Consider the following 14265-nt stretch of genomic DNA (forward strand, 5'->3'; position numbering starts at 1 on the left):
GTGTACAGTGCCACAGTTTCAGCCAGTGTACCATATATTTTGTTCTCAAAATCCACTTCTGCACTTAAAGCCTGCATCTGTGCACAAAAGTAATCATTTATGTTCAGATTGGAAAGTTACTCTGGTGGCACAATTACCTAATTTACATATGCATAAAATATTTGCATCTGCATAAATCAAATGCCTGGAAAATATATCACAAGTTAGGACTGGCATTTTTTGGTGTCTCCTTGCGGTAAGAGATAGATGAAATAAAAAACTGGTATCTTGAAATCTATCTAGGCTCTTATACAGTCTTCATCACTGTGGCATCTATGTGCCTAAAAAAAGAAAGACACTGGGAGAAAAAAAAAAAAGTTAAATCTAGCTTCAGTGGTTTCAGACATCTTGTTTGACAAAAATCTGCTCTTAGAGGGTACTCATGAAGAACAGTGGCATTACTTTGGAAAAAATGTGAGAAATAGCAATGTACAATTTTACTAATTTCCTTCATTTTTAATATTTCCTCCTTATTGGAGAAACATGGTCTAGTGGAGACAATGATAAATACAACATGCCTTGCTGGTCCCTAAGTGAAGAAAATGCACGGAATAACATAATATAAAATATTTAATTCTGGTTTCCTCAATGAGGCGCACCACAAAAGCAGAAACTACTGATCACTAGTGAACTAGCTTAATGTGCTCCCATTCATCCAACTATTATGGCTGTGGTAACAATGCAGCAACCCATTGTATCATAGAGGAAATTGGATGCTATATATACTAGCACTGATCACTTCCATTCTGACAGAGCTTCTTGGACCTGTGTTCTGTTTCTTTTCAAGTTCTTTAACAACATAATTAATGTGCTGGCACAAAGGAGGGATCTCTACTTGTCAACTCTATTTTGCTTTCCAAGAAGGTTCCAGATTAACTAAATGAATAGCTGCCTTTCTCTTTAGGTCTTCAAGCATTCTAGTGGATAGGGAAGTTTGATTTTTGTGACCTACTGTTAGAAAAATCTGCAATGTTTTGAATATTTTATGTGTCAGAAAGTCCCTCTTAGGGGCAGGTTACTCAGTCCAGGTGTTAGCTTTGAGAGGGAGAAAGGAACTGAAGAAATGTCAGAGCTTCCAGACTGTGAGGATCAGCTAGAGAGCTAATGGGGATGTGATCATTGTTGAGAATAAAAGTTGGGAAAGATGTAGAGGCAGAAGGGAGGACACACTCTTTGGTTGTGATTAAGGAAAGAGAAATATGGGACATAATATTCAGACTGGATTAAGAAAACTATTCACTTTTTTTTGAATGATCCCGCAAAATCTCCAAACTTGGTTTGCACATCATAAAAGTGCAGAAACTTCTTAGTGAATCTTATACAATTTTAAAAGGTAGAGATAGGCAGCCATATCCATTTGTTTATTCAGGAAAGTTGCCTTTAGTAGTTTTCCTTTTAAGTTTTTTGGTAGGTCAGTTTCTACCACATATGTCAATGTTTTCCAGCTAGAAATCACGGGAAAGCATAGGAAACTTTTAGCATGTTGAGGAAAACCAAGCTGACAAGCAGACCAACCATTATTCTTTATAACTGCTTATTTTCCTATTGGCAGGCTTCCATAGAACAAGTAAGCATAAAAGTATTACTGGCTCTGCAAATGAACCATAATCCTGTTGGCCAAAAATGTGGAAAATAAATAGACCATGTCAGAAATCCAAAGGGATTGGAATCCCCTCTTAAAAAGATTACAAAAGACTTGCTCGGACATGATGGAAATGCAGAATAATTGGAAGGGCTTTTGCTGGAGACAGTAAGCAACTGAGTTGGAGTTGGGTCAGAACAGTTAGATATATTGAATATATTATTGTTTGCAGCTGTTCTCTGTCTCTTTTGACTCCTTTGGTCCCCGCTCATACAAAGATATGGAGGAAAAACAATTAGGCTGGTTGTTCCAGAGTGCTGATCTTTGGGCCATGAGTGTGACCCAACACCGTTTCACTAATTTTCTCAGTCTGTCACAGGCTTACAGTACCAGTCATTATGAACTGTACTATAGTTATAACTGTAGCTTCTGTTTGGAAGGAATAACCACTCTACCACCTTGCTCTTTAACAAAAGATAGCATTTACTATAAAACACTACAGTTTCAACAATCTTCTTACCTGAAGTGCTAGAGGCTTCCACCTCACATTCTTCAGAAGTGCAGGAGCAGAAACCAGGGTGTTTTGAGGACGTTTCTTCAAGGTTAAGATCACTCCATTTGGGTCTTCCCGCAATGCATTTACAAGGTTCTTTAACTGCCAGCCAACCTGAGGAGACAGCCCATAATGGAACTTTGAAAGATTTCCACTTAACTTACTTAAACGTGAAGGAAGTCTTGTGTTAAACTGAGATGGTCTATTAAAATGGAACTGCATTACAGTCCATTCCTTGCAAATAGGAGCATCATTTATAAATTATATTTGATTTTTCTTGGACAGAAATCATGCTGCTGATGCAGTTATTTATTTATTTATTTAGCTTATTTTGTATAATGGAGATGAAATGCTTATTTTATTCCTAAAGATATAGAGTAACCAGAGAAATTTGAAAATACTAATGTAATGCTATAATTTTTCTTGTCTTCTAAACAAAATTGATAATTTTTAATTATCCTTGCCACTGAATTATCATTGCATTTCTCTGTAGGAAGAGAAATAATAGTCATGGAATAATTACAAATGGCATCCTCAGTGTTATAACTGCAACTGTTTAATTTTTGGGGGCAGGGGGATAGGAGAGACAATATCATTGGACAACAATAATGGGACATCTTTGAGGGATTAATTAAAGATAAAATATCATTTGTTTGAATTACCAATAGTTCCACTGAGAGGAACTGAAGTTCCCAAATTATTATAAATGATAATTAGAACACAAAGAACAGTATCACTAACTCTGAAGGGATTTCACTTGTGTCTCTTGTTGAAAATTGCTTAGAGATATTTTTCAGGATTCTTGGTTATTTTGCATACATTTTTTTCCCTGCTTTTCCATTTGAGCTTTTAAGTTTAAAAAACAAGCTATGAATTTTCAATTTGTATTTATGAATATACCTTCTATCATCCTATAAAGCTAAATGCTAAAAGGGATTAAAAATTATATATAGTGTAAACAATGGTCTCAATGTGCAAAAAATAGTGTATTATAGAATTTTTGAAATATTTATGTATTGTTTACATAATTTTTAGTAGATTTTATGCAATAAAAGAAGCATGAATTCTGCCATGAGTAAAGAACATTTTTTTTTGTATATCAGTATATCAATATCCACTGTTTGCCAATAGGGACCTCTTCATGAAGTATCATAAAGGAGTGAAAGTACAAGACTGGATGAAGTCAAATATAGGGCTGTGGTTTCAGGTCCAAATATACAGTATAAGCTATTGTTTTTCCTCCAATACATTACAAAATGTAACTAATATCTGATGTCCTGGGCACCTTTGCCTGCATGGCATTAATTTATATGATTGTCATTCATGTTGAAGGTTGGTACTGTGTTGTAAATATCCCTTGATGAATTTCTATTTCCTATCAAGGGTAGCTGTGTTAGTCTGTATCCACAAAAACAACGAGGAGTCCGGTGGCACCTTAAAGACTAACAGATTTATTTGGGCATAAGCTTTCGTGGGTAAAAAACCCAAAGTAGTTTTCTATTTCCTAGTAGTTCTTAATGAATATCAAACAGACTAGATCAGTAGAGAATATTGCCTAGAGGTTATCACACGCAACTTTGAATCAGGTTCTATTCCCAGCTCTGACACCAACCTGCTCGTGTAAAGCTAATCAAAAGTCAGTTAATCTCTCTGGGCCTTAGTTTCCCATCTGTAAAACATTTGTAACAATACTTACCTACCTCAGAGAGATATTATGGAACATAATGCATGTATGTTTGAGACGCTTGGGTAACAGGTACTATAGCACTCCACATTTACCATAGTGTGTTATTCTATCATTTCTGTTAGATAGTGTAAGCGTTTTAGAAGAAAATGAGATTCTGAGCATATTTTCTTCCCAGGAAAGGCTAAAAATCTCCAAATTCCATGACACTGTCAATCTTGTTGTCTTCGCTGTCAGTGTTATCATTCCCATGATAGCCACATATTGTGTTCCTCATCAAAAAACAGATCTGTAGAAACAATCTCCTTAAAAATCCTAGGAGGACTCTTCAGGGGAAGAGTTGGAGGGGAATGTATCTGAACAACACAGCACAAAAGAGCAGGGACCTTCTGAAGAGCAAGGACCTAGACTCTCAGACCATGGGATATTTAAGGCCCAAGAAAATACATAGGTTACAGAAAAGACTCTTGTACCATGTTTTCATATATTTGTACAGTATCCTTGAAATAAAGAGAGAGCTTCAAGAATTATCTCCTAAGTTTCCTTAGCTAGCTTGAGTATTTACTCACCATTATTTACTCTGAAGGAAAATGTTTGGTATAGTCATCTATTCTATACTCAAAATTACCTTTTTCTGCACAACATTGTTCTCTAAACTTTGCTTCTCCTTATTTTACAAGGCAAGCAAAGCACACACTAGCATGGATCATCACATCACCTCATACACCTGGAAACTACTGTATGTTGATCACATCAGCATGCAAATTTCAGCGAAGGGGGGGCCTAAAAATAGGATTATTTTTCCATGTTGACAGTGTCAACAGTGCTGAGTATTTTAAAATTAGAATGCAGGCTGTTGTTTGTTTTAATGATAATAAATTGGAGACTTTTCCATTTCCCTATTCTATGACTCACCTGCTAAATGTTCATTTAGCTTCTCAGGACCTTGCTGTTTGCCTCTTAGTTCATTATTCCTGCTGCACAAATGAAGCTCTAAGCATTAAGGCAGTTCAGCATGACTACCTGCTCTCCTATCTCACTAGAAAAAGCAGTAATTCTTTTTTCTTTAAACAATCTTTTAGTATCGTTGAATTTCTACACGCACATATGCACACACATTCAACTTGTGCCGAATGATTGTGGTTTTCAGTTTGTCAATGTGTTTGCTTGCTGGTTTGCTTTCAGTTTGCAAAGTCTGATATGGAGCAACGTATTGTGAAAGAAGCAGACATTTTGATCACAGCTGAACCTTGATTAGGTGCAGGGCATCCCTAATCAGCAGGGCTATAAAAGCAGGCAGCTGGCCAGTCAGCAGCATAAGAGCCAGCAAACAGAGTTGAAAACAGGGGAGTTTGAATGGGAGTTTGTGGAAAGATGGGTATGGTGGAGGAAAGACTATGCCAGCTACAAAGGTAGTGATCTGAAGAATGGAAGAAACAATTAAATAGACTGGATGTGGAAGCCACGGGGTGTACATTATTTTGGATAGGGTACCTGAAAGGTGCTTCATTTGTATGAAGTGCTGCCTGATAGAGCTGATGGCATAGAAGAGAAGAAGTGTGAATATGCAGCTAGGAACTATGACTGAGTTTCACAGGGGATTTGAGTGGATGGTGGAGGGAAGGAGAGAGGAGGCTGAAGGGAAACCTCAAACTTGCAGATGCATGCTGAACAAGAGAACGGTGAGAGTTGGATGGCTGGATGAGAAAGCAGCCAGTGGAAACATTTGACTACAAGAACAAGGCAGATGAAAAGTGAAGGAGAAGCAGAGCTGAGGAACAAGTTCGCCGAGTTGGAAAATGAAGATGAGAGGAGACAGTTACAGAAGATGGGAGAACAAAGACGAAGAGAAGAACAGCTAGTCCTACAAGAAAGCCATTGTACGGAGCCCAGAAGGATAGAGGATGACTCTCAGAAGATTGCCAGTGAGAAAAGAAGACTAGATGACTTGCAGCAAGAGGTAACAGAAAGGGGAAGGCCAGAGAATCACACCAAACACCAGGAAGAGGCAGGTCTATGGGATTGGGGACTCCCTACAAAAAAGAACAGACAGGCCTGTCACCAGAGCTGTTGTCTGCTGGGACCTAAGATACAGGATGTAGACCTCAGGCTGAAGAGGATAATAATGGGAGCAGGAAAGAATCCACTGATTGTCCATCATGTGGGAACAAATGATACTACTAGATGGTCGCCGGGAGTCATCAAGACTACACCAGGCTGGGGAAGACATTTAAACAAATGGAGGTTCAGGTGATCTTCACTTGGATTCTACCCATCCCTAAAGAAGAAAAGCGAAGGCGAGACAAGATTCTGATGATCAACAGGCAGTGGTGCTCTAAGAAAGGCTTTGGGATGTTTGACCACTGGGAGACATTCATGGACAGAGGATTGTTTTCATGGGATGGATTCTAGCTGAGGAGGGAGGGTAATAGAATTCTGGGATGGAGGTTGACACAACCTATTAAAAGAACTTTAAACTAGGAATTCAGGGGAGACAGTTGGGAGATGCATGTGTAATCTTCACACCTGATTCTAATTCCGAGCAGGAAGAAAAATCAAGTAAAAGAGGATACAGCAATGGAGAAAGGAATAACAGAGGGTAGGAGTAACAGTCAGGTAGGTGATGCTGGCAGTAAAATGACTGCATCTAATAGGGTGAAACATCTGGGTGAGGCCTAGTGGAAACAACTAAGATTTCTGTACATCAATGGAAGGAGCCTGGGTAACAGAATGGAGGAACTGGAACTACTGGTGCAGGAAGTGAAATCAGACACCAAAGGGATAATGGAAACATGGTGGAATAGCAGTCATCACAGGAATACAGGTAATGAAGGGCATGTGCTGTTCAGGAAAGACAGAAATAAAGGTAAAGGTGGTGGAATACCATTGTATATTAATGATTGTAAAGAAAGTAGACAAATTGTCAAAGGCAAGGTATATTCGTTCTATGTCCCAGCACAGGTACCTTCAAGGGCAACTGGTTTAAAATGTAGTGTCTGAAACAGAGATAAGAGAAAGTACAGAACAACAAGCTAAGGAACTGGTAAAACTGGTGGTTTGGATCTTAAGGTGACATATAACGTTCTTTCTCACTTGAAAGAAACCAAGAAGGTTGGTGGCGATTGGATGTCTAACATAGTGAATGCCAGTGAAAATGAGTTAGGATCAGAGTCTAAAATAGGGAAAAAACAAGTCAAAAATTACTTAGACAAGTTAGATGTCTTCAAATCACAAGGGCCTGATGAAATGCATCCTAGAATACTCAAGGAGCTGACTGAGGAGATATCTGAGCCATTAGCAATTATCTTTGAAAAGTCATGGAAGACGGGAGACATTCCAGAAGACTGGAAAAGGGCAAATATAGTGCCCATCTATAAAAAGGGAAATAAGGACAACCCAGGGAATTACAGACCAGTCAGCTTAAGTTCTGTACCCGGAAAGATAATGGAGCAAATAATTAAGCAATCAATTTGCAAACACCTAGAAGATAATGAGGTGATAAATAACAGTCAGCATGGATTTGTCAAGAACAAATCTTGTCAAACCAACCTGATAGCTTTCTTTGACAAGGTAACAAGCCTTGTGGATGGGGGAAGTGGTAGATGTGGTATATCTTGACTTTAGTAAGGCTTTTGATACGGTCTTGCATGACCTTCTCATAAACAAACTAAGGAAATACAACCTAGAGGGAGCTACTATAAGGTAGTGTGCATGACTGGTTGGAAAATCATTCCCAAAGTTATCAGTGGTTCACAGTCATGCTGGAGGGTATAATGAGTGGGGTCCCACAGGGATCGGTTCTGGGTCCTGTTCTGTTCAATATATTCATCAATGATTTAGATAATAGCATAGAGAGTACACTTATAAAGTTTGTGGATGATACGAAGCTGGGAGGGGTTGCAAGTGCTTTGGAGAATAGGATTAAAATTCAAAATGAGAAGAGCAACAAAAATTATTAAAGTTCTAGAAAACATGACCTATGAGGGAAGATTGAAAAAATTGGGTTTGTTTAGTCTGGAGAAGAGAAGACTGAGAGGGGACATGATAACAGTTTTCAAGTACCTAAAAGGTTGTTACAAGGAGGAGGGAGAAAAATTGTTCTTCTTAACCTCTGAGGATAGAACAAGAAGCAATGGTCTTAAATTGCAGCAAGGGCGGTGTAGGTTGGACATTAGGAAAAACTTTCTGTCAGAGTGGTTAAGCACTGGAATAAATTGCCTAGGGAGGTTGTGGAATCTCCGTCATTGGGGATTTTTAAGAGCAGGTTGGACAAACACCTGTCAGAGATGGTCTAGATAATATGCAGTCCTGCCTTGAGTGCAGGGGACTGCACTAGATGACCTCTCGAGGTCCCTTTCAGTTCTGATTCTATGAAATATAAGTGGTTTTGAGGACATATCTTTGAAGCACACCTGCATAAGGTGAACATGGTGAGATACGAATTGCTTCCCAGAAAGAGGGTATATATATATCTTTTTCGTATTGTATCATTTAGCCTGGTTATTTGGTCTCGAACATTTTTAACACTGAATCAAAAGTGTGATTGAGCAACTGGCTACACAGTTACACTAGAGCTGTGTTAGTGTTAATTACTTACATCAAATCTCATGCTACTCAAACTGAGTATTGGGTTGGACATCTGAGTCTGTGACTGTCAGTCTATGCTCAAAAAAATTCTGCAACCTGTGTGGAGGTGACTTGCACAGCAAGGAAACTTCTTGGAAACTCTCCCCTCCCTTTCTCTAACAGCCACTTCCTTCCTGTCCCCAAAAAGCCATGTGGTCTCCTCTTCTTACCGTGTTGGCTATTTTCAGAGAATTGGGTCAGGGTCTTGTTGGAGTGATTTTGAGCTTGTGAGAGCAAGGGTGGGTAGAAAGGATCATTGCAAGAGGAGCAAGTTTGCTGCTGGGCATTTCTCTTTGTGGTTTGAGGTCAAACTCGAACCTTCCAAGTGACCCTTTAGCTGTTTGATTCACTTTCAATCCCTGCAAACTAAACTTCTGGGCTCAGTTTACAAAGTAGACAGAGCTCTTGAGTAAATTACATTTTAAAAATAATTATAAAGATAAGGACATTTTAAACATTTTTTAAAACCAGATATTGTACTTGATATCTATGCAAACTAACTATAATTCCATATGAACTGCTATATCTCTGTGCATTGCCTAGAAATTGACAAAGGCTAGTTTTATTATCACCTGGTTATGTCATGAAAAACTAATTACTTTTGATTTTCATAAATGGGTATATTTTTAGAATTCAGAAACTTCTGATTTCATGAGCTCCTTAGAGAAGAATGATTAATAATTAACTTGTTAATGATAAATTATTCGCAGGAGAAATCTTAATGACAAACCCATTAAAACAGTGAGAATATATGTTATTGAGGACAATGTGCAATCATTATCAGTAGACAGTGATAAAAAGCTCTTAGCAATATGGATATTTTATTATAAATTGAACTACTAAAAATATCATTGAAAATCTAGCTAAGAACTGGTCCTTGAGAAAGGTTTTGTCATTTTTTTAAAGTAGTCAGCATTAAAAAACCTTGTGCTTCTATGGTGTAGTGCCATTTTAAAAGACATGCATCCCTACACAGGGAGAGAAGCGACTTTGTCTGTACAAAGTGCAAGCTGGTCTCCGTATTGGAAGAGAAGGTTCAAGGTCTGGAGAAACAAGTATCGACCCTGCGTTGCATAAGAGAAACTGAAGACTTCCTGGACAGATGTCAGGATATGCTTCTATGGACACAACATTCTGAAGATTCACAGCAGGCTGCACAGCAGGGACAGAAGGACAATGAAGAAATTTGGCAGCATGTGACCTCCAGCAGAAGAAAGGGGAGCATCCATGTACCAGCAACGCAGATACAGGTAAGCAATCGTTTTCATGTTCTCTCCACAGGTACTAATGCGGAGAGTGGACTAGATGATACATCTAGCCATCTGGAAAAAGGCTAATGTAGTGCCAATCTTTAAAAAAGGGAAGAAGGAGAATCCTGGGAACTACAGGCCAGTCAGCCTCACCTCAGTCCCTGGAAAAATCATGGAGCAGGTCCTCAAAGAATCAATCCTGATGCACTTGCATGAGAGGAAAGTGATCAGGAACAGCCAGCATGGATTCACCAAGGGAAGGTCATGCCTGACTAATCTAATTGCCTTTTATGATGAGATTACTGGTTCTGTGGATGAAGGGAAAGCAGTGGATGTATTGTTTCTTGACTTTAGCAAAGCTTTTGACACGGTCTCCCACAGTATTCTTGTCAGCAAGTTAAGGAAGTATGGGCTGGATGAATGCACTATAAGGTGGGTAGAAAGCTGGCTAGATTGTCGGGCTCAACGGGTAGTGATCAATGGCTCCATGTCTAGTTGGCAGCCGGTGTCAAGTGGAGTGCCCCAAGGGTCGGTCCTGGGGCCGGTTTTGTTCAGTATCTTCATAAATGATCTGGAGGATGGTGTGGATTGCACTCTCAGCAAATTTGCGGATGATACTAAACTGGGAGGAGTGGTAGATACGCTGGAGGGGAGGGATAGGATACAGAAGGACCTAGACAAATTGGAGGATTGGGCCAAAAGAAATCTGATGAGGTTCAATAAGGATAAGTGCAGGGTCCTGCACTTAGGATGGAAGAATCCAATGCACCGCTACAGACTAGGGACCGAATGGCTAGGCAGCAGTTCTGCGGAAAAGGACCTAGGGGTGACAGTGGACGAGAAGCTGGATATGAGTCAGCAGTGTGCCCTTGTTGCCAAGAAGGCCAATGGCATTTTGGGATGTATAAGTAGGGGCATAGCGAGCAGATCGAGGGACGTGATTGTCCCCCGCTATTCGACATTGGTGAGGCCTCATCTGGAGTACTGTGTCCAGTTTTGGGCCCCACACTACAAGAAGGATGTGGATAAATTGGAGAGAGTCCAGCGAAGGGCAACAAAAATGATTAGGGGTCTAGAACACATGACTTATGAGGAGAGGCTGAGGGAGCTGGGATTGTTTAGCCTGCAGAAGAGAAGAATGAGGGGGGATTTGATAGCTGATATCAACTACCTGAAAGGGGGTTCCAAAGAGGATGGCTCTAGACTGTTCTCAATGGTAGCAGATGACAGAACGAGGAGTAATGGTCTCAAGTTGCAGTGGGGGAGGTTTAGATTGGATATTAGGAAAAACTTTTTCACTAAGAGGGTGGTGAAACACTGGAATGCGTTACCTAGGGAGGTGGTAGAATCTCCTTCCTTAGAGGTTTTTAAGGTCAGGCTTGACAAAGCCCTGGCTGGGATGATTTAACTGGGAATTGGTCCTGCTTCAAGCAGGGGGTTGGACTAGATGACCTTCAGGGGTCCCTTCCAACCCTGATATTCTATGATTCCATGATCTGAGGGAAGGGAACAGATGGAGACTCTGCCAACTGGAAGGCATGAGATGCACTGTCCTAGGGATAGGGGTTCCACGACCACCGCTCCCAAGAGAAGGAGGCGGGTGGTGGTGGTCGGGGACTCTCTCCTCAGGGGGACTGAGTCATCTATCTGCCGCCCCGACCAGGAAAACTGAGAATTCTGCTGCTTGCCAGGAGCTAGGATTCATGATGTGACAGAGAGACTGCCGAGACTCATCAAGCCCTCAGATCACTACCCCTTCCTGCTTCTCCATGTGGGCACCAATGATACTGCCAAGAATGACCTTGAGCAGATCACTGCAGACTATGTGGCTCTGGGAAGAAGGAGAAAGGAGTTTGAGGCGCAAGTGGTGTTCTCGTCCATCCTCCCCGTGGAAGGAAAAGGCCTGGATAGAGACCGTCGAATCGTGGAAGTCAACGAATGGCTATGCAGGTGGTGTCGGAGAGAAGGCTTTGGATTCTTTGACCATGGGATGGTGTTCCAAGAAGGAGGAGTGCTAGGCAGAGACGGGCTCCACCTAATGAAGAGAGGGAAGAGCATCTTCGCAAGCAGGCTGGCTAACCTAGTGAGGAGGGCTTTAAACTAGGTTCACCGGGGGAAGGAGACCAAAGCCCTGAGGTAAGTGGGGAAGTGGGATACCGGGAGGAAGCACAAGCAGGAGCGCACGAGAGGGGAGGGCTCCTGCCCCATACTGAGAAAGAGGGATGATCAGCGAGTGATCTCAAGTGCCAAAACACAAATGCAAGAAGCCTGGGAAACAAGCAGGGAGAACTGGAAGTCCTGGCACAGTCAAGGAATTATGATGTGATTGGAATAACAGAGATTTGGTGGGATAACTCACATGACTGGAGTACTGTCATGGATGGATATAAACTGTTCAGGAAGGACAGGCAGGCAGAAAAGGTGGGGGAGTTGCATTGTATGTAAGAGAGCAGTATGAAACTGCAGAAAAACCTGAGAGTCCCTGGATTAAGTTTAGAAGTGTGAGCAACAAAGGTGATGTTGTGGTGGGAGTCTGCTGTAGACCACCGAACCAGGGGGATGAGGTGGACGAGGCTTTCTTCCGGCAACTAATGGAAGTTACTAGATCGCAGACCCTGGTTCTCATGGGAGACTTTGAATCCTGACATCTGCTGGGAGAGCAATACAGCGGTGCACAGACAATCCAGGAAGTTTTTGGATAGTGTAGGGAACAATTTCCTGGTGCAAGTGCTGGAGGAATCAACTAGGGGCAGAGTTCTTCTTGACCTGCTGCTCACAAACCGGGAAGAATTAGTAGGGGAAGCTAAAGTGGATGGGAACTTAGGAGGCAGTGACCACAAGATGGTCTACTTCAGGATCCTGACACAAGGAAGAAAAGAGAGCAGCAGAATATGGACCCTGGACTTCAGAAAAGCAGACTTTGACTCCCTCAGGGAACTGAAGGGCAGGAGCCCCTGGGAGAAGAACATGAGGGGGAAAGGAGTCCAGGAGAGCTGGCTGTATTTTAAAGAATCCTTATTGAGATTACAGGAACAAACCATCCCAGTGTGTAGAAAGAATAGTAAATATGGCAGGCGACCATCTTGGCTTAACAGTGAAATCCTTGCTGATCTTAAACACAAAAAAGAAGCTTACAAGAAGTGGAAGATTGGACAAATGACTAGGAAGGAGTATAAAAATATTGCTCGGGCATGCAGGAGTGAAATAAGGGAGGCCAAATCACACCTGGAGTTGCAGCTAGCAAGAGATGTTAAGAGTAATAAGAAGGGTTTCTTCAGGTATGTTAGCAACAAGAAGAAAGTCAAAGAAAGTGTGGGCCCATTACCGAATGAGGGAGGCAACCTAGTGACAGAGGATGTAGAAAAAGTGAATGTACTCAATGCTTTTTTTTGCCTCTGTCTTCACGACCAAGGTCAGCTCCCAGACTAGTGCACTGGGCAGCACAGCATGGGGAGGAAGTGACCAGCACTCTGTGGAGAAAGAAGTGGTTCGGGACTATTTAGAAAAGCTGGACGAGCACAAGACCATGGGGCCGGACGCGCTGCATCCGAGAGTGCTAAAGGAGTTGGCAGATGTGATTGCAGAGCCATTGGCCATTATCTTTGAAAACTCATGGCTACCGGGGGAGGTCCCGGACAACTGGAAAAAGGCGTGCCCATCTTTTAAAAAGGGAAGGAGGAGGATCCAGGGAACTACAGGTCAGTCAGCCTCACCTGAGTCCCTGGAAAAATCATGGAGCAGGTCCTCAAGGAATCAATTCTGAAGCACTTAGAGAAGAGGAAAGTGATCAGGAACAGCCAGCATGGAGTCACCAAGGGCAAGTCATGCCTGATTAATCTAATTGCCTTCTATGATGAGATAACTGGCTCTCTGGATGAGGGGAAAGCAGTGGACATGTTATTCCTTGACTTTAGCAAAGCTTTTCACACAGTCTCCCACAGTATTCTTGCCAGCAAGTTAAAGAAGTATGGGTTGGATGAATGGACTACGGAAGAGAAGAATGAGGGACGATTTGATAGCTGCTTTCAACTACCTGAAAGGGGGTTCCAAAGAGGATGGATCTAGACTGTTCTCAGTAGTAGCTGATGACAGAATGAGGAGTAATGGTCTCAAATTGCAGTGGGGGAGGTTTAGGTTGGATATTAGGAAAAACGTTTTCACTAGGAGGGTGGTGAAGCACTGGAATGCATTACCTAGGGAGATGGTGGAATCTCCTTCTTTTGAAGTTTTTCATGTCAGGCTTGACAAAGCCCTGGCTGGGATGATTTAGTTGGGGATTGGTCCTGCTTTGAGCAGGGGGTTGGACTAGATGACCTCCTGAGGTCCCTTCTAACCCTGATATTCTATGATTCTATGAGGGGATGCTACTCCTCTAGATTTTCTAAGGTGTATGTTCAGTTAATAATACAGACAAAAGGTAATTCACATAATAATGAAAGCTAACATTAAAATGATTCTAATCGAACAGAAAAGACCAGTGAGGATGTTGAATAATGTCTGTCTGCATAAATGAGAATAGAGCAATTAGAAC

At 41.4% G+C, this 14265-nt stretch overlaps 1 protein-coding gene across 1 annotated transcript in view; it reads right to left on the minus strand.

Moving 5' to 3' along the window:
- Positions 1–14265, minus strand: part of LOC125642683 (connector enhancer of kinase suppressor of ras 2) — a 545814-nt gene that overhangs the window by 195833 nt on the left and 335716 nt on the right. The window contains exon 9 of the mRNA XM_075132431.1: positions 2142–2288. Coding sequence (XP_074988532.1) covers positions 2142–2288 — 147 coding nt within the window. The remainder of the gene's footprint in view (positions 1–2141; positions 2289–14265) is intronic.

This window comes from Caretta caretta, chromosome 9 (genome assembly GCF_965140235.1).
Source record: "Caretta caretta isolate rCarCar2 chromosome 9, rCarCar1.hap1, whole genome shotgun sequence".
In the NCBI taxonomy this organism is placed as follows: domain Eukaryota; kingdom Metazoa; phylum Chordata; order Testudines; family Cheloniidae; genus Caretta; species Caretta caretta.